Genomic DNA, 21,725 nt, shown 5'->3' with positions numbered 1-21,725 from the left:
TATTTCGATGGAGAAAGTAAATGATTGGCTAGATATGCGCATCGGATGTGAAATTTTAAAGGACGATGAAATTGTGCAAAGATTGGTGATAATTTCAGATTATTCTGAAACTGAAGAAGAAGAAAAAGTTGCTGCTGATGGAACAACGAACATAATTAGCCACTGTGAAGCTGAAATGTTGTCAAAGTGCATTGAGTGGTTTGAGGTACAAGAAGCAGCAGCAGATGCTACGCAATTGTTACTTTTGAGTAAAATTCATAGCATTGCCTCCCAAAAGGCTTGAGTCAATAATGAAACAAAAGAAATTGACTGACTTTTATAAAAGAAATTAATTATTTACTTTTTTTTTTTAAATTTTTTTGTGACATTACTAGACCAATGTAAGTCAAAATATTAAACATAGCTATGTAGATATCTTTACTATGATTTTTTTTTATGACCCAGTAAAAAATATATAATTAAAATTAATTAAATTTCATTAGGTTATGTATTATATAATAAAATAAACAAGTTAGATGTCTTGGTCTATTGTATGTATAATGTTTCATTAGACTAAAATGTATATTTTCTGTCTTAACTTTCGGCATTTTAAGCTCTTGCTATTTTTAATTATAGTCATGTTCTATTATCTGTCTATTCAATTATCCATCATGATCTCGGTCCCATACCCTGATGGATAATTGAAGTTCTACTGTGCTGTATTTTCTTGGTGTGGATTTGATGTTATCACAAAGTTTCAAGGGAGAAATTCTTTTTTAGTATACAAGCTGAAAAATTCACCATCCAGTGTCATATGCTGTTACGAAGTCTGCATTTTCTGTTCTGACCTGTAATAAAAAGATATACCCTATTGAAAAATAGATTTATTCCCTATCTCTTCTTTTGTTTTACTGTGGGAACTATAACTTGTGAAATCTAGTTATAGTTCACAATCAAGCTTATTTCACACAATCAAGCCCATGAGTGCTGAATGCGGTGCTGTTTCTTGTATTCTTTTATCTTGCAAACTCCTGGCCATGTATACTCCATTCTGTCTTCTATGTGCATTGTCTTGAGATTATCTCAAGATAATCTCAAGACAGGGAATATCAGCAAATGCATCTGTTAGATGCAGTTTACATTCCCCCATCATAAAGAATTACTTTCGGTAACATAGAGTAACTTCCCTGTTTAATTTTACTGCATGGGACTTCAGAATAAAACACCTATTGTTACTGTCTTCATGCCACTTGACATTATTTCCAGATGGAATATTGACAAGTACTTTCCATCCATTTGAAGCAGAAAACATTCTCCATGACTCACGCTGTAATTGATTACAGTACTTTTCGTATAACAAACTATTATAGTACAGGTCGACCATCACTAATTTGGCAGCATTGGTACCTGTGGGGTGCCGGATCACCAGTGGTTTAGTTTAGCACATACAGTTTACCCAACAGCTAACCACCTCCTCTTACCTTTAACATGTTGACTGCCAATCCAGTTTAAGAAAAAAATTCCCCAGGGGCCAAAAAATGTTTAGAAAATAATTTGATTAGTAATTCTAAAATAAATATTGTAATGTTAGTGTTGTCGTTTTTTCACTTAAAATATATTAAAAAAAAAAAAAAGACTGGCACATATATGTGACCCAATCGGTTACTTTATTTCTTGAGAAGCCATGTCAGCCACATACGTGTGACGCTATCATGGCATACGTGTGAAGGTTGTTTGTGATTAGTTTATTGCATGCACAGCGAGCACTGCAATAAAACTAATTACGATGAAATAAACTCAAATGTCACAATAGGTTTGTCAGTATTGTTAGAGATTTTGTGAAAACAAGTTCTGCATGCTGTTTTCCATCATATTGTGTTGTGTTTTTCCACAAGTGTGTTGTAAAAAAGAAAAATCTAAAAAGGAATGGCTAAACGAAAATTAGTAAAATAAGAGGAACTGAGAGAAATTGCTGGAATTTACAATTAAGCAGAGTTAAACTTATCACAAGACACACCGCTGTCAAGTTTTTTCAGAAGTTCAACTTTATCTGTTCTGGACAATGTGCAGTGTTCGCGCTTTACACCACGAGAGGCACTTCCTCTATGCATTGGAACCACGGCTGGGGCTAAATGTGAGCAGGTTATAATAATAATAAATGCAGAAAAACAAGTGGGAATGGCACTCTGTTTTCGAGTTCACGCTCTTTTCGAGCTGAAGACAGTGACATTTGTCACTGTCTTCAGCTCACTTGTCAGAGGGATTCTAGTCATCATTCAGTACATACAGTGTTAGACATACAGACAGTTAGCATTAGCATTAGTAGAGGCATTTGATGCAAGAAAGCAAGCTTATGCAGCATCAGCCAAAAAAAAAAAAAAAACCCCCACTTCACCCCTCTGTTCGTTCAAAATACCTGTCCAGCTGAACCTTAAACTTATTTAGGCTATCAACCTCCACTACAAGGGATGGAAGTCTGTTCCACCAACCAACCACCCGCTGGCTAAAGGCAAATTTCTGCACGTCTATCCTACATCTGTCTTTCCTCAATTTGAATTTATGCCCTCTCAAGTGATTTTTCTGAGCTAGAGGAAGAATCCCATCAGCATTGAGCATGCTCAAACCATTCAAGGCTTTATACACCTCTATCAGATCACCTCGCTGGTGTCTAGTCTCCAGACACTGTAATTTGCAAAACTTAAGCCTTTCTTTGTAAGAGCACCCCTTTGTTCCATTCACTAATCTTGTTGCCCTTCTCTGTACTCGTTCCAGCAGCTCTACATCCTTCTTGAAATGAGGCCTTCAGACCTATATACAGTACTCTAGGTGTGGCCTGACCATTGCCTTATACAAGGGAATAATCACTTCCTTATCCCTGCTGGAAAAATTCCTGTATATCATTGACAATACTCCATGAGCTACTCTTGCAGCCCGTCTGCACTGCTCAGAGAACTTGATATTTGCCTGCACAACCACCCCCAAGTCCCTTTCATTCTCTACCACTGTCAGTGTTAGTACCACAGAGTTGATACGTTGCTCTGGGGTTGCTGTTTCCCATGTGTAGTACTTTACATTTGTCAATGTTAAACTTCATTTGCCACCTGTCAGCCCATCTGCTCAACCTTTCCAGATCCTGTTGCAGTAGCATAGTGTCCTTGACAACCCTGCCAACCTTTGTATCGTCTGCAAACTTGGACATTAAACTTGATATACCATCATCAATATCACTTATAAATACAGAAAACAATAATGGACCCAACACTGAGCCCTGAGGGACTCCACTAATAACATTAGTCCTGATGAGCAGTGTCCATTGTTTACCACTCTCTGTCTTCTCCCCCTCAACCACCCCTTTATCCACAGCAGCAATTTGCCTCCAATGCCACACTGCTCCAATTTGTGCAGCAGTCTTCCATGTGCTACAGTATCAAAAGCCTTTCTAAGATCCAAGTATATAATATCAAAGTTATTCCCTGCATCCAGTTCTTTTGTGACTGCATCATAGTATCCAATCAAGTTGGTCAGGCAAGACGTCCCCTTAACAAAACCATGCTGTGTCTGAGCTATAACTGAAGTCTTGTCTAAATGATCCTGCAGTGCTTCTTTAACCAGTGCCTCCATTAATTTTCCTGGAACAGAAGTTAAGCTCACAGGTCTATAATTACTTGTGTCAGCCTTTGATCCTCCTTTGTGAATTGGGGTCACATTTGCACATTTCCAGTCTATGGGTACCTCCCCTGAGTCCAAGGAAGCTCTCATAATTATGGCTAAGGGTTTGCTTACTTCCTTTGCTGCCTCCTTTAATATAACTGGATAGATCCCATCCACCCCGGGTGCCTTTCTTGTGTTTATCTTCAACAGTTTCTCCACCACTTTACTCCCAGTTATTTCAAGATTCTGTAACTTACTGCTAGAGTTGAATACACCTCTGGCATTCCCCTCGCTGAATAACTCCTCATGTGTGAATGTCGATGCAAAATATTCATTTAGTTTGTTAGCTACCTGAGCAGGATCATCAACAGTTGACCCATCAATATCAAGTGGACCAATCTGATTCATCCCCTTCCTTCTAGAGTTTACATAAGTAAAGAACTCTTTGCTGGTTTTCTTTGCATCCCTTGCCAAGGATTTCTTGTAATCTGCCTTCGCCTGCCTAACCTCCTTTGTAACTTGGTTGCATATCAACTTGTATTTATCATAGGCTTCTGTGTCATGTGTTAATTTGTAAGTATCCCATGCATTTTTCTTCTCTGCCATATGCCTCATTAGTTCATCTGACATCCATTTTGGCCTAAACCTTGAACAATATTTCTTAGTTGGTATGTAAAGCCTAGTAGCTTCCAAGATAAGTTCTTTGAATGCTTCCCATTTTGAATTTGCTGTTGGTAACATCAGTTGGTCCCACTGTATAGAATTTAAATACTGTCTCAGTCCATCGTAGTCGCCTTTACGGAAGCAATAACCCTTCCCTTTACCCCTAATGGTAGTTACCTCTTTGAGTAAATCCCACTTCAGCACACTGTGATCACTGCCACCTAGTGGTTCATTTATCTGCAGATTCTTAATGCATGAAGAATCACTGCTGATAATCAAATCAAGAGTATTACTCCCTCTACTTGCCTCCCGAACATGCTGATGTAGAAAACAATCATCCAATAAATCCACAAAAGCCCTGCTAGTGTGTGAGTGACCAGCCCCCAAATTCCAGTCAATATCTGGGAAATTAAAATCTGTACTCAAATAGTTTACTGTACTCAAACATCATATCACAATCAGTGCAATGCAGTTACATTTTCAGAGTTATGGCAGATAAGAATGAAAAAGCAACGTCTGGATTGGTACAAAGACTGCAGAGGTAAGAAAAAAATTGAGTTTGAAAATTAAATTAATGTTTTGAAGTGGATCGATTCCAGTTAACGACAAGTGGATATGTGCAATAATTTAGGACTGGTAGGTGCAACTGTAAGAATAATTATAAAAAAATAATCAATTTTAGCAGCTGGAAAAACAGCTGTTCCCCTGCAGGCAACTTAGTGGAGTTCCCCAGTGTTTGGTGCTGGACCCATTGTTGTTTTGTGTATTTATTAATGATAAATATATCAGGCTGAAGATATATCAGGCTTAATGTCCAAGTTTGCAGATGATACAGAGGTTGGCAGGGTTGTTAACGACAGTAAAGATAGTATGCTACTTAACAACAGTAAAGATAGTATGCTACTCCAACTGGATCTAGATAAGTTGGGCAAATGGGCTGAGAAGTGGCAACTGAAGTTTAACATTGACAAATGCAAAGTTACTGCCTATGGGTAGCAATAACCCAAGAGAAATGTACCAACTGTGTGGTACTACACACAGGGAAGTGGAAAGTAAAAAAGACCTGGGGATAATTGTGCAGTCAAATATGAAGTGTGCAGATGGGCTGCCAGGGCAGGTCATGGAGTCTTGTCAATGATATATATAGGAATTGTACTAGCAGGAACAGGGAGGTGATTATCCCGTTATACAAGCAATGGTCAGGCCACTCCTAGAGTACTATGTACAGGTCTGTAGGCCTCATTTTCAGTGCCTGCCGAGTAGGCACCTGTGAAGTGATCTGATTGAGGTGTATAAGGTCTTGATTGAGTTGAGCAAGCTGAATGCTAATGGGATTCTTCCTCTTGCTCAGATTAAGACCTGAGGGGGCATAGATTCAAATTGAGGAAAGACAGTTATAGTATAGATGTGCAGAAATTTGCCTTTAGCTAGCAGGTGGTTGATTGGTGGAACAGACTTCCATCTTTTGTTGTGGAAGTTGATAGCCTAAATAAATTTAAGGCTGAGCTGGACAGGCATTTGGAATGAATGGAGTGAAATGGGAGGGTGTTTTTGGCTGATGCTGCATAAGCTTGCTTTCTTGCATCGTATGCCTATGCTAATAGCTTTGTATTTGATATGTACCTTCCCCCCCTTTTTTTTTTTTTAATTTTCACTGTGCCTATTTTTGAAAATGAATGTCTAAAAGAAGTTTCATATTGAAAGAAGAAAAAACATGCCAGACTTCAAAGTGGTGAACAATCATTTGACTTTGTATAGAGACGTCATCTGAGAAAAGACATTGAGCTTCTTGAAAGAGTCCAAAAATGGACAACTCACATGGTGAGATTAGCAAAAGGGCAACCATGTGAGCAAACACTGTATATGAGGGCTACAGATCTTGGCAACCAGGCACCTCAGAGGTGACCTGATTGAGGTTTATAAATCTGAGGGATTAGTAAAATGAACAAAGGTGGAATTTTCACTGTTATTGAGAATTCCAGAACTCAGGATCATAAATTCAAATTACTGGATTGTAGAAAGTTTTTTTTTTTTTTTTTTCTTTTAGCCAGCAAGTCATTGATTCCTGGTATAGGTTGCTTTTGTAGGTAGTTAAGTCTGACAATTTCTATAAATTCAGAGGTCAGCTGGATAGTTACCTATGTGAGGGGAGAAACAAATAAAATGTCTTCAAAAGAACTCATCTTATAGCTGTCCAGCAGCTTTTTGCAATTGGGTATCCATTTTTATTCTGAACATTCAATCCAGGTTGTGGTAGATAGTGTTGGTGTTCTCCAAGGTTCAGTTCTCTCTCTGCCACTCTTTTATATTAATAACTTTCTTTCCACTGACTGGAAATACTATCCATAGTTTTGCTGATGATAGCATATTACATTCTGCCTTTGAAACATTGCACTTCTCAAAGAGCGACTTCTGGAATGTCCACCACCAATTCTTTAAATACTCATCTGGTAATTCTCCATTGGAGCAAAAAAAAGTTAGTTCACTTAGATCCATCTAAAACACAGTCCTCTTTTTTTTTTTTTTCTCTCATTAACAAAAAGAGTCCATTGATCTTTCTTCATCTTTTATGACTCAGGACTTTTTAGACGAGATCACATATCCCTGTTAACTAATTGCTGTGACTTCTAATCTCTCATGGCATAAACACATCACAAATATTGCTTCCTCTACATAAAAAAAAAAAAAAAAAACTTTTTTTTACTCAGCATTTGTTACTTCACATTCATCTTTTTTTCTTAAACAACCACTCTGTACAAATCAGCCCTACCATGGAATACTGCTCCCTCATCTGCTATAGTGCTCTTCAAAAACTCAAGCTTCTTGACTCCATTCAAAAGAGGACAGTTGTTAATTAATGACTCATCACAAAGTCTCTCCATTGTCTGTCTTATAGGCATTTAGTTTCTGCTGTGTGCCATTTCTGTAGATACTGTTCTTCTGAACTGGTACCTATAATTCTCCCACTCTCTTCAAAACTAATATGAACACATACTGCAAGCATTCAGCATCCTCTCACTGTTCAACTCTGAACTTGTTTTCTGAAACAACCTATTATTCTCCAGATCATAATTATTCTGCATAAATTCAAGTCTGTTTCAACTCTGAACTTGTGTCTTCTGAAACAACCTTTCTTCACAATTATTCTGTATAAATTCAAGTGTGATGTCAAAAAGTATCTTCTGAGCGTTCAATCAATTTACATTACTAACAAAAAAAATTAAACCTTTCATTATTTTTCCTCCTCCTGTGAACATTGTTTTCAGAAGTACAAAAATAATAAAGCACTACAAAAGCAAATATTTGTGGTGTACACCCTAAGAGTAGGTGTATCACTGATTGAGGAGCACTGTTCTAGATCAGTTTTGGACACAAATGATGAAACCATTTTGTCCCTACCTTATACATTCATGGGTCACTTTTTTCTTTTTTTTCATTTTTTTTTACAATAAATTTTATGCACAGGTGCACTTTGAAAATAATTCATTGTACAGAATTTTTCTTGGGAAGTATTTCGTTCTAATGAGACTTGCAAGGTGCAGAAGCAGTCACATCCTTAGGGAAACAGCTACCTGTTTACCATACAGTTTAAATTGCAAATAGGCAGTCACTTTCTTCTAACAGATTGTATTTCTACCTTTGAAGGTTATTTAGCAAATCATTAATGGGTGCTGCTATGCTATTATTAAACAGACCATCAGAATACAATTAAATAGGAATCGTGTAACCTGAAAGAGAAGTGGGAGGCTGATAGTATTTTAATAGCAAGAAATACTGCTCTCTATAAAAAGGGGAAAAAAATTGTGTTGACTATCAGCAGCTGACAGATCTGAACAGGTTCAAATATGCAACATAAATAAAATTAATTGAAAAGATCTAAGTTACATTTTCTCTGAGTTATTTCTATATCACCACAGGGGCTCACATCTAGTGAGTTTGGGCTTGGCACACCCAGGGTCCTGAGCTGGATATCATTCTTCTCTTTCGTAGTGATTCCTCACACACACACACACACACACACACACACACACACACACACACACACACACACACACACACACACACACACACACAGGGTAACTTGGGAATTTTTTTTGGCTGGTGCAGCATAAGCCTCAGGCTTCCTTGCACCATATGGCTAATAATAATAATAATGCACTTGTTCAAACCAGTCTGTTGCTAGTAATTAACACAAAAATTAACTTTTGTTTAAAGGCAGGAGTTATACACAGTCAGTAATTTCATCCAATATTTTTGGTTTCATGATTGCACAGGGGCTTCTGTTAATGCATTTCTGTAACCCCCAACAACAGACACACAATCTTAAGAGGCATGCAGTGTTGAGTTTCCCTGATGGAATTGTTATTGTATGTTACTATTCTGCTAACATTACATTTCTGTAGTAAGCATGTACATTTTTATTTTTGTCTGTGCACACAAACATCATTAATTGGTGGTGACTACAGTAAATTTATCATTTGTGTGTTGTGCACTTGTTGGTGAAATTTGTATTATAAATGCAAGTTGAAACCTCATTTACTGTTCTTTAATTTATATGGCTAAGCTATCTCTAATATCATAATTAATGTGAAAAATACTGATATTATTGTAGACATTCAAAGTTTGTCCTCTTTAATCTTAAAGTAGATGGCATAAATCTTTAATTGTACCCCTCCCCACTCCAGTTAAAAGTTTTTCATGGTAAATGGTATAAGAAGTATGTTTGTTCCCATACACAAATGTTAAATATGAATTTTGGTGTAAGCAGATACGTTTTTTTATCCTTGTTGGAGTGCTAATGGAATCAGCTAAATAGTTTTTTCCCCTTCATGCCATAGGTCGTTAAAATGCTACTTAAATTGTTAGAAGACAAAAATGGAGAAGTTCAAAACCTTGCAGTTAAATGGTATGTTAAATGTAGTTTGCTAACTGGATTATAATGATATGTTAAATTGGCATTATTTGTTTTGTTGCAGAGTAAATTACTAAACAGAATTTCAATAAATACAGTCAGTTCTGCTATAACTCAATACATGTGTTTCTAAAAATCTCTGCATTATGATATTTTGCACATTAAAAACAACAGGGCTTATGGGAAAGATAGGGATGGGGCAGAGCACTCAAAAAATTGTTAAGTCTAATAAGTAAAACACTAAAAAAAAGTTAGAAACCCAATAAAATTGCTAACACAGGTTTAAACATCTTAAATTTCTAATAAATAAATAAATATTTCAGTAAATATAGCACTTTTCCTTGACAAGATATGAAGTTTGATATATATATATTTGATGTTATATATATTATGGATAGCTTACTTAATGATATTTAATGAAAATTTGATATTTTCAGTTTTTATTTCTTTTCTGTAATTTTTGGATTGTAAAATTTAAAACAATAAAAAAGATAAGCAATCAATAACAAACACAAGACGCACAAGTGAGACAAGTTTATGAAGCTTAAAAAATAGGAATGAAGAGAAGATTCAGAAAATGTATTTGTTTTTTATGATTGAAGATTTCATGGAAGGGGAAATACATTTCACCATAATAACATAAAAACCCATAGAATATCAGCTATTGGTATTATCGCAAATGCAATATGATAGTTTACTACCTATTTATAATTAGATTGCACTAACTGAAATCCCAATAAACCGGGAACTGCAAATTGTTTTTATTGTTGTATAGTAGTGATCTCCAGAAATGTGCTCCTCTGCTCACGCCTCACAATTTCTGTTCGAACAAAAAATTTGAGTTCCTGAAAACATGAGTTGGCCTACAATATCATGTGACTACAGTGAATGACAACAGTCTCTGACCAATACAACTACAGTAAACAGGAAATATATCTCTCACACATTTGACGATTTTTAAGCTTCGTAAACTTATATGTATCATGAATGTAGCACAGGTCGCTACATTCAGCTTGGTGCCGGGTTTTGCATTCACCTGGTGTTACTCGCAGATGAAATTTCGCATGAGCCAACACAAACATTGCATTATACTTACATTGTTCCCTAATATATCAGTCGCATTAGAGCAAATTCATGTTGCAAAAATGCATGTTATAGCAGAACTGACTGTACACTTACAGTGAGTTCACCATGATAGTAAAGTGATTGATTTCCTTGCTACTCTTTTGGAAAGATTTGGGTTTTAATTCCTATTGCAGTTTGGGATCTCCTAATGGATTTATCACTCAGGAATGAGTTAGTAATCTCAAACAGGTGTGGGGTTTTTTCTCTCAGATTTATTTTGGGTTTTCCATATCTTAAACAAACAAACCAGCTTATGAACATCGTTATTTTATTGGCATTATACACAATCCCTGCCTGCATGTCAAGCAAATAAAATTTGTGCAACCACTGTGGTGGCTCCTGTAAATTGGAACAAGGGCATATAATACAAGAATGATAGTGGCATACAGAGGACTTATAGTTTGATATAATGTATTAGGAAGGGGAATTTAGAAAATGCAAAGAATGAAAAATAGCTATTTTTAAAATGTGCTAATTAAAATATTACATGATAGGCATGATGGATGTTACTAAATTAATTTAGAAAATGGTTTTATATGCGTGTTTATATTGTAGATTATAATCTGCATTTTGTAATTTATAAAAGTGCTCATCTGTTCCCAGCTTGTTATAGTTTATCATGTTGAACCACAGTTTTGCTTGTAGATCAGTCGCTATTACTGTCAGCAGTGCTAATTAACTTTACTATATATATATATATATATATATATACAGCAAGCCCTCATTATAATGCAGTTTGCTTTACGTTGATTCGCTATAACGCTGTCACAAATCACTATAACGCTCTTTTACAGATTGCATTTTTAGCATATTTAATGAAACCGTTTCATTTGATGGAGTCGACAGCTTGAAAATGAATAGCAAAACAGCATTAAAACGTTTTCCACGCCGACTTGAGAAACTTTCTTGCACGCTAATTTAATTACAGTACAGTGACTTGTTACGTATTCCGAGATCAACATTTTAAAAAATGTAATATCTGTGTTATATGCATTTATCCGAAGTCTAGTCATCACTCAGCACAGTGTTAGACATCGTGCGTAACGGACAGCTTACTCGAATGTTATATCATAATTAATGCAGTCAACACAGTTACATTTTCAAAGAGATAATTAATAATAGTGGATAAGAATGAAAAAGCAACAATGTCTGGACTTAGTATGAAGACTATAAATGTAAGAAAAAGACTGAATTTGAAAATTAAATTAGATGTTTTGAAACGAATCGATTCTGGTCAGCGACAAGTGGATGTGTGCCATAATTTAGGACTGGCAAGTTTAACTGTAAGAACAATTATTTAAAAAAAAGAATTAATTTTAGCAGCAGGAAAGACTGCTGTTCCACTGCAAGCAACTAGGGCTAGGCCGGCTATTAGGATTGAAATGGAGAGACTTTAACTAATTTTATTGAAGATAATATTCAATACAGAATTCAGTTAAGTTAAATATTAAAAGAGAGAGAGATTAGCCTATTACGATCTGAAGAAAACTCGCCTAAAAAAAAAAAAAAAAAGTGGAATCATTTAGAACTAATAAGGGCTGGTTGAATAGATTTAAAATCCAGGAAGAAGCCACAAGTGCAGATCAAGGAGCCGAAACTTTCAAAAAATAACTTGTTAAAATTATTGAAGAGGGGTATTATGTGTTATACTTCAAGTTTTTAATATAGACTAAGCAGGACTTTTTTGGAAACAAATGCCTAAAAGAAGTTTCATATTTAAAGAAGAAAAAAAAACATGCCAGGTTTCAAAGCGGTGAAGGATCGGTTGACTTTATTGATGTGTGGTAATGCTGTGGGGGATTTTAAATTAAAACACCTTTTAATTTACCAGGAAGAGGGCCAAAGTACAACCCAAAATTGATATATTTTAATGATTAAATTCATCAATTAAATTAAATCAATTTAGATCAATTAAATTCATGATTTTAATTGCAATTTTAAGTTTAATTTTGATACTTATGTAGTTACCACATAATTATATACATATGTAATGCAGAATATTTATATGTACAAATATTTGAATATTAAATATTTTGACCAACATTTGTGCATCTTTACACCACCGTTTATTATTGATTAAGAAATATAATATGGCACCGATCGCAACTCACAAATACATATGTTACCTTATGGGAATGCGGCGCTCGCTTAGCGTGGATTCACTTAGCGCTCTGTTTTTCCGGAACGAATTATCAGCGTTAAGCGGGGGTCACCTGTATATCTATGCCTTGAAGGTTCTTTCAGTACAGTATTAACAAATTGTAGATGTACTCAATCAATACAAATGTTGATCGTATTTGGGCTCGAATAATGTTGATAGTAATGGGCTCGAATCCCGGTCCACTCAAAAAGCATGCACTACTGCACTCGCGCTCCTGACCATGTGGCTACATCCACTGTATAAAGCAATTGTAAGACCACATTTGGATTACTGTGGTTCAAATATGGAGATCTCATCTGAAAAAAGACATTGAGCTTCTTGAAAGATTCCAAACACGGGCAACTCGCATGATGAGATTGGTAAAAGGACATCATGTGAGAAAAGACTCCATTTATGTGGGCTACAGAGCTTGGCAACCAGGTACCTCAGAGTTGGCCTGATTGAGGTTTATAAAGTTCTGAGAAGGGTTAGTAAAATGAGTGAAGGTGGCATTTTCACTAGAAAATTCCAGAACTCAAGAAAATTCAACTCTAGCAGTAAGCTACAGAATCTTGAAATAACTGGGAGTAAAGTGGAGGAGAAACTGTTGAAGATAAACACAAGAAAGGCACCCGGGGTGGATGGGATCTATCCAGTTATATTAAAGGAGGCAGCAAAGGAAGTAAGCAAACCCTTAGCCATAATTATGAGAGCTTCCTTGGACTCAGGGGAGGTACCCATAGACTGGAAATGTGCAAATGTGACCCCAATTCACAAAGGAGGATCAAAGGCTGACACAAGTAATTATAGACCTGTGAGCTTAACTTCTGTTCCAGGAAAATTAATGGAGGCACTGGTTAAAGAAGCACTGCAGGATCATTTAGACAAGACTTCAGTTATAGCTCAGACACAGCATGGTTTTGTTAAGGGGAAGTCTTGCCTGACCAACTTGATTGGATACTATGATGCAGTCACAAAAGAACTGGATGCAGGGAATAACTTTGATATTATATACTTGGATCTTAGAAAGGCTTTTGATACTGTTGCACATGGAAGACTGCTACACAAATTGGAGCAGTGTGACATTGGAGGCAAATTGATACTGTTGCACATGGAAGACTGCTACACAAATTGGAGCAGTGTGACATTGGAGGCAAATTGCTGCTATGGATAAAGGGGTGGTTGAGGGGGAGAAGACAGGGTGGTAATCAATGGACACTGCTCATCGTGGACTAATGTTATTAGTGGAGTCCCTCAGGGCTCAGTGTTGGGTCCATTATTGTTTTCTGTATTTATAAATGATATTGATGATGGTATATCAAGCTTAATGTCCAAGTTTGCAGATGATACAAAGGTTGGCAGGGTTGTCAAGGACACTACTGACACTATGCTGCTGCAACAGGATCTGGAAAGGTTGAGCAGATGGGCTGAGATGTGGCAAATGAAGTTTAACATTGACAAATGTAAAGTACTACACATGGGAAACAGCAACCCCAGAGCAATGTATCAACTCTGTGGTACTACACTGACAGTGGTAGAGAATGAAAGGGACTTGGGGGTGGTTGTGCAGGCAGATATGAAGTTCTCTGACAGTGCAGACGGGCTGCAAGAGTAGCTCATGGAGTATTGTCAATGATATACAGGAATTTTTCCAGCAGGGATAAGGAGGTGATTATTCCATTGTATAAGGCAATGGTCAGGCCACACCTAGAGTACTGTATACAGGTCTGGAGGCCTCATTTCAAGAAGGATGTAGAGCTGCTGGAACGAGTACAGAGAAGGGCAACAAGATTAGTGAATGGAACAAAGGGGTGCTCTTACGAAGAAAGGCTTAAGTTTTGGAAATTACTGTTTGGAGACTAGGCACCAGTGAGGTGATCTGATAGAGGTGTATAAAGCCTTGAATGGTTTAAGCATGCTCAATGCTGATGGGATTCTTCCTCTATCTCAGAAAAATCACCTGAGAGAATGCTGATGGGATTCTTCCTCTATCTCAGAAAAATCACCTGAGAGGGCATAAATTCAAATTGAGGAAAGACAGATGTAGGATAGACGTGCAGAAATTTGCCTTTAGCCAGCGGGTGGTTGGTTGGTGGAACAGACTTCCATCCTTTGTGGTGGAGGTTGATAGCCTAAATAAGTTTAAGGCTCAGCTGGACAGGTATTTTGAACGAACAGAGGGGTGAAGTAGAAGTGGGGTTTTTTTTTTTTTTTTGGCTGATGCTGCATAAGCCTGCTTTCTTGCATCAAATGCCTCTACTAATGCTAATGCCAAACTCGGGGGCCATAAATTTAAATTATGGAAGAGGTTTAGACTTGATTGCAGGAAGTTTTCTTTTAGCCAGTGAGTTGTTGAATGGAACAGATTTCCTTCACAGGTAGTTGAGGCTGGCAGTTTGCTTCCCTCCACCCATGTGTGGAGATCTCATCTGAAAAAAAAAAGCAAATAATTTGTATTTTCTTATCAACTTTTTTTTTTTTTGCAGCAAAAGTCTGTAGTTTCCTTGTGCTATATGGCTATTACTTTACTATAAAACTTTTAGCAAACTATTTACCCGAGTACATAGGACAGGGAAGGGGGTCCCTTTTGAAAATAAACCATTGTTAAAAAATCATTATTTGAAAAAGTGTACTTCCTAATACTATTCTTGTAGATAAACAGTAGACTATTAACAAAACAAAAACCCTGATTTTGGTACACACATGCACGGATACAGCTGTTACATGCTAAATTCATGCAAGCAGAAATGAAAACTGGGAGGGGTCACATTTCTCATCCAGTTGATCAAAGATCAAGTACAATCACACCTCAATTTAACACCACCATTTGTTTGCCTCTGGCATTGACACTAAGTCAGAGGTGATGCTAAATTAAGGTACTTCAAACAATAAGAACTACATATATAGTAATTATTTTAGCATTAAGAAATTGAAGAACATTGACATTATTTTCTCTAAAGGAAAAAGGGAACATCAAAATATATTTATGTATATGAATGATATAAAGAAATATAATGCAGATAGAAAATATTTAGTGATTTACCCAGATACACAAAGCAAAGGTTGATAATAATTACAAGAAATAAAATTTGCTTCATTTACAGTTATCTAGTATATTGAAAAAATCATTCGACTCTGTCACAAAACAAGCAATCAACCACGGTGTAGATTGAGCTGATGTTAGTATTTTCCAATCAATATATAAAAAGGCGACTGCATCAATATGGTTCAGCAATGATGAAGTTCAGAGCAACTTAGAAAAGGGCATCCGAGAAGGAGAGACAATCTTCCCAAAATTATTTTCTGCCTGTTTAGAAGAAACTTTTTGCAAGCTAAATTTGGATAATAAAGGATTTAAGATAAATAAATTACCTGAATCATTTATGATTTGCAGGTGATATTCTTCTCTTTGCCATTGATCCTGAAGAATTGCAGCTAAATATTGAAGCATGAAAGCAAGAAATTCAGTTTGAAGATGAATATCAAGAAAACAGTTTTATGTTCAACAAATTTACCAGACCAAAGAAAATCATGGTCGATGCATAAGAACTAGAAGAGGTGAAAAGTTGAGTTTACCTTGGACAACAAATTTCAACAGATGGAAACATCATTATGGAAATTGAATGGTGTGTAAAATTGTGATGGCAAGTGTTTGGAAAGCTTAATATAGTCTTCAAGACAAACTTGCCAAACTCCCTCAAACAAAAAGTTTTTGCTCCGTGTATCCTCCCTATCCTAACATATGGATATGAAACAGACATCGAATGCCAAGTCTTTACAAAGACTGAGGATTACACAAAGAAGTATGGAGCTTCAAATTTTGAACACAACCAAAAAGAGACCAAAAAACATGCATGGATTTGACAACAAACCAAAGTGTGTGTTTTTTTTTTTTTTTTTTTTTTTTTTTCCAAGTAAACCCCAAACACGAGAAGTATTATAACCTATAGTACTTAGTACCGTGCTTGGGTTGGAGGTTGAGAAGACGAAAGAAGATAATTGTTGACATTGGACTTGAACTTCTGTAGACTGTAATTTTCAGGAAATACGTATGAAGGAAGGTTGTTCCAGAAAACGGCAGTTGAATGAATAAACGAGGAAGATGAAAAGTTGGTTCTGTGAGTTTGAGGTTGAACAGTAAATGGATGTTGGCTGGTGGCGGCACGTGTTTGGACTGTTTTGAAAGAGAGAGCGGAAATTATAGAAGCCAATTCAGAAGAACAGTGCCCATGGAAATATCTGTAGAAGAGGCATGCAGCAGAAATAGTACGTCTATGAGAGAGCGAGTGGAGAGACTCTGTTAGAGATGAATCATTAATTAACCTAACTGCCCTCTTCTGAATGGAATCAAGAAGCCTGAGAGAGGTTTTGGGGGCCCCACCCCAGATGTGGGAACAATATTCCATGGCAGGGTGGATTTGCGATTTATACAGAGTGAGAAGCTGTTTGGAAGAAAAGTAACGCCGAGAGCGAAAGAGAAAACCAAGTTTTTTAGATGCAGAGGAAGCAATATTTGTAATGTGCTTGTGCCAAGAGAGATTAGAAGTCAGGGTAATCCCCAAAAGAGATATATCATTTTGCCTAGAAATCGGAGTGTCACTAAAGATAAGCATAGGAGCAGAAGAATGCTTTTTGAGAGAGATAAGACAAGACTGAGTTTTAGAAGTGTTGAAATCAACTAAGTTGCCTTTGCCCCACTGGAGAATTACCTGAAGATTGGCATTTAAGGAATTGGTAGCAGATTTTCGAGAAATTGAAGCTGATTGAGTAGGACAAGGTTTCTCAAAATGGAAAGTGGAACGCAATGTGCTATCATCGGCAAAACTATGGATAGGATTTCCAGTCAATGGAAGAAGGTCATAAATATACAAGAGGAAAAGAGTGGGGGAAAGAACTCAACCTTGCGGGACACCGGCATTAGTTGAGAAGTAGGAAGACAGAGCCATCTACCATCACCCTCAGTGAGCAATCAGAGAGAGAACTGGATAACCAATTACTAAAAACAGTTGGCAAACCATAAGATGGAAGCTTGTTTAGAAGACCTTTATGCCAAACACGATCGAAAGCCTTTGAGAAGTCAAGAGCAACTACTTGTGTTTCCCCGAACCTTTCCATTGAATTAGTCCATAAATGGGTAAGTTTAGTCCATAAGCCAGAGTATCACCTGTGGATCGACACTGACGGGATCCATACTGGCGATCGTTGATCAGATGGAAGATTTCTAGGTAGTTTAAGAGTTGGCAGTTAATTGATTTCTCCATTACTTTAGAAAGAGTAGAAGTAATTGCAATGGAATGATAATTGGATAGGAGGGATTTGTCACCCTTTTTAGGAACTGGCTGGATATGAGCAAATTTCCAAGCAGAAGGAAATACACATTTGGAATAAGAAAGTGAAAAAAGGCAGCAAATAATAGGGGTAAGTTCAGGAGCACAGGTTGAGAACAAGTGGGGAAATACCATCGGGACCTGGAGCTTTCTTAGCATCAAGATTCCTCAAAATCCTTCTGGCATCCTTTTGACGGAAGACCACAGGAGGCATTGAATGGAGTGGTTGGGAATGGTGGGAGGTGTTTTACCAAGGTCATTAATACATGAGTTGGAATAAAAATGGGATGCTAGAAGGTCAGCTTTATCCTTGGTTGAAGTGACAACAGAACCATCTGGTTTGGACAGAGTTGGAGCAGAGATGGGCAGAAGTTGGGCAGAATGCTCGGCTACCATTAGGGCAAGAAGCAAGTTTTCTACTCTTAGCCTATTCAAACTCTAGTTTGGACTGATTAATAACTGCTTTACAATTGTTGCGAGTTTTGGTGTAGGCAGAAAATGAAACTGGAGAATTAGAAATAAACCAATTATGATATGCAACATTCCTCTTCTTTTCTCTTGAACAGCTTTAGCACATTTATTGGAAAACCAAGGTTTAGATAAAGGAAGAGATTTTAAAGTGGAGTGTGGGATAAAGGATTCCATTCCTGCAAGAATAATTTTACTGACACGATCTGAGCAAACGTTGACATCAGAAGTTCTGAAACAGTAATCCGACCAAGGAAAAGAAGAAAAGAAGTCTGCATTCTTGCAATGCCAAACAACACGAGGTTGGGAATAGCCATGAGATAAAGGTTCCATTGGAGAAGAGACAATCACCAAGTCGTGATCTGAAGTGCCTAAAGGACCTCTCACTTCGACCATGTACTTAGAAGGGTTGTTTGTGAGAAAAAGATCAAGCGTATTGGCTGTATGATTAGGATTGTCCGCTATTCTTGTAGGTAAATGAACAATCTGTGCAAGGTCATTAGTAATTGCAAAAGCCTCAGCATCTCGACCAGCTGGGTTCTTGTGACTAGAAAACGGAAGCCAGCTGGAGTTGTGAACATTAAAATCACCAAGGAAAATTACCTCACTGTTAGGAAGGTTGGACTGGAGAAAGTCAAGTTGCAAAGAGAGGAAGTCAGAGCTCCAAGTGATTAGTGGAGTTGGGAGAACGGTAGAGACAACAGATGAATTTGACACAATGAGGTAGAGAGATTTTAAGCCAGAGGAGATTCCAAATTGCCAAGTCTCTGACAGGGAATATCAGAACGGACATATGCACAAGTACCACCTTTGAGGCAAAAGGAATCATGCAGCAAATAATTTGGGCATCTGAGATGAGCAGTAGTTGAATCAACCGATAACTGAAATTCTGTCAGAAAAAGTACATGGGGTTTGGCAGACTGCAAGTGGAAATGGACATTGTTGAGATTAGAATTGAGACCACGTATATTTGTGAAATGAATTAGGAAGTGCTTGGGAGGTTTAGATCTTTTCGCAGATAAGCTTGCTCTATTAGTTTGACAATTCATGGTGTATTCAATAGTAAGAAAGAGTGGGTGGGACATGCTGTATGAAGTAATGAAATTTTTGGATATGGCGTACACATGGTAAGAATATACTCAGATCCTTGACATAACGTGGCCTCGACAATGCCCCCCGCATACACACTACTCTGACTCAGTCTAGTCGCTATCGGGCAGAGTAGAGGTAGCAAGATTATACACTAGCTGATCCGGAAGCCTCCTAGAGAGTTACCAATAGGCTCGGTCTGGTGTACTAACTAGCGGCAGGCCTGTGAACACCGTTTTAGAGCTTTACCCTCGAAATGTAAGGAATATTGGATCTCGCCACGATGTTCATCATAACCTCAAAAGTCATCAATCATACTGCATGATGGAAGAGATAGGGAAGGATTGACCGGAACTTAGCTTTAGAGACTAAACATGGGTTCCACCACTTCTAGCCTCCAATAAGCAAAGTGGTGGTATTGCACTGGTTGATGAGAGTCATCCACCACCTAGTACTGCCTGGTAACACAGAGGGGCGGCGTTGCTCCATGTGGTGTGGGTGCCACACCTCAACCCCTGCTTACGTTGGTTCACACGTGGGTGGTCACCCACCATGTACTTGTGCATGGAGGTTATACCTAGGATTACTAACAGTCCCACCATCGTGAAGGTGCAAGCAGAGGATTTGGCTGCCACAGGCCGTCCGGACTTTGCTGAAATTGTGTCCACTTGACTTGAATGTCACCCGAATATCAGTTCCATCAGCGTTTTAGACTCCCATGTAGCAAGTACAGCTTGTCTGGCATGTCTGAGAGAATGTCTGTGACAACCTCAAGGACTAAAGTTCTCTGCAAGAACAAAGTTCTTAAAATGGAAATGACAATAGATGGACCAAATGAATTTTGGAATGGATACTGCTTGACTCTAAATGCCCAAAAAAAGACCAAAGATGAGGTGGATTGATGAAATTATGAAACTTGCTGGTAACTAAATGGCAACAAAAAGCATGAGACCGTAGTTGCTGAAACGTGTTTAGGATGCCTTCATCGTGCAGTGGATTGACAACGGGTGAAGATGATATTGAAAAAAGAGTTATGCATTACAGGATTTTACAATGTAAATAAAAATATAGTAAAGCTCCCTTTTTGACAAAGTACAGTCGGTCCTCGTATAACACGTTTACATTACACGAATTCGATCATACATGATTTATAAATAGGGGAACGTTATCTTATATAACACGAACCGAATTCGCTTATGCACGATTCGCCTTTGTGTTTACAAGAAATGGCAGTCGAACACGGAATCACCCCAGCCGAACGCATCACAATAGGAATGAAGAAGATTCTGAAAATGTATTTATGTGTTTTATATCAGTGAAGGGGAAACGCATTTCACCATAATAACGTAAAAACCAACAATTCCATCTATCGATATAATCGCAAATGCAATTAGATGGAGTTTACTACTAGTTTATAACAGATTCCACTAGCGGAAACGAAAATGGAGATTGTTTTTATTGTTTTATGGTAGTAACCCCCGGAAATGTGATTTAGTAAAATGTGGGGTGTTATAATGTATCTCGGCCTTTACGGTGTTGTTTATTCAGTTGCTATACGCGCGCAGCTTTGTTTATGTATATTAAGCGTGCCTCCTCGTTTTGTAATTGTGCATTATTTCCTAAAAATGAGTAAAATACTTAAAAGGTGTGAAAAGGAAGCGTCCTGGCGAAGACACTGCAGATTCAGAGAGAGAGAAAAAAGAAAAGCAATATCGATAAACAGAGAATTTATAGTGGCCTCATACAACGGTTTATGGCCAAAATCACACCGGCCTCCGGCCCACCGGGATTTCCCGAGTAAGGCTTATGGCCAGCCCGCCTCTGTCGATAGAGAAAAAAATATGAAATTGTGAAACGCTTTGAGCGAAATGAAAGACCATGTAATATTGCACGTGCTACAGACCTAAATGAAGCAACGCCGAGAATTACAAAGAATGCGGAGAAAATAAAAACAACTTTCATAGCGGGAACAACTCAAAGTGTAATTAAAATCCATTAGATTAAGACAAGAATTGGAAGAGATGGAACAAAATCAAACAAAAAACAAGTTTGCTTACGATAGAAGCAAAGCATTAGCAATATTTTATTACGTAATAGTGGTAATAAAATACGTAAGCATTTTATTACTATTTTATTTAATATAATAAATTTTTTACGAATAAAATACGTATTTTATTCGTAAAAAATACTTTTAGTATTAAAAATACTAAATACTTTATTATAATATAATAAATAATAAAAAATATTTATTTTTTATTATATTATAATAAAAAATATTATATTTTTTATTACGTATTTTAATCGTTATAAAATACTTATGTATTTTATAACGATTAAAATTACCCGGTTATTTATTGTGTTTGGTAATGTT

At 37.1% G+C, this 21,725-nt stretch overlaps 1 protein-coding gene across 1 annotated transcript in view; it reads left to right on the top strand.

Annotated features, from left to right (window-relative positions):
* Positions 1-21,725, top strand: part of Cand1 (Cullin-associated and neddylation-dissociated 1) — a 290,969-nt gene that overhangs the window by 52,619 nt on the left and 216,625 nt on the right. Inside the window, exon 3 of the mRNA XM_090385031.1 lies at positions 9,132-9,199. Coding sequence (XP_090241157.1) covers positions 9,132-9,199 — 68 coding nt within the window. The remainder of the gene's footprint in view (positions 1-9,131; positions 9,200-21,725) is intronic.

This window comes from Mastigoproctus giganteus, chromosome 11 (genome assembly GCF_048544385.1).
Source record: "Mastigoproctus giganteus isolate SK-2022 chromosome 11, ASM4854438v1, whole genome shotgun sequence".
Lineage (NCBI taxonomy): Eukaryota > Metazoa > Arthropoda > Arachnida > Uropygi > Thelyphonidae > Mastigoproctus > Mastigoproctus giganteus.
The sequence above is the reverse complement of the archived record's forward strand: the minus strand, read 5'-3'. Positions and strand labels throughout refer to the sequence as shown.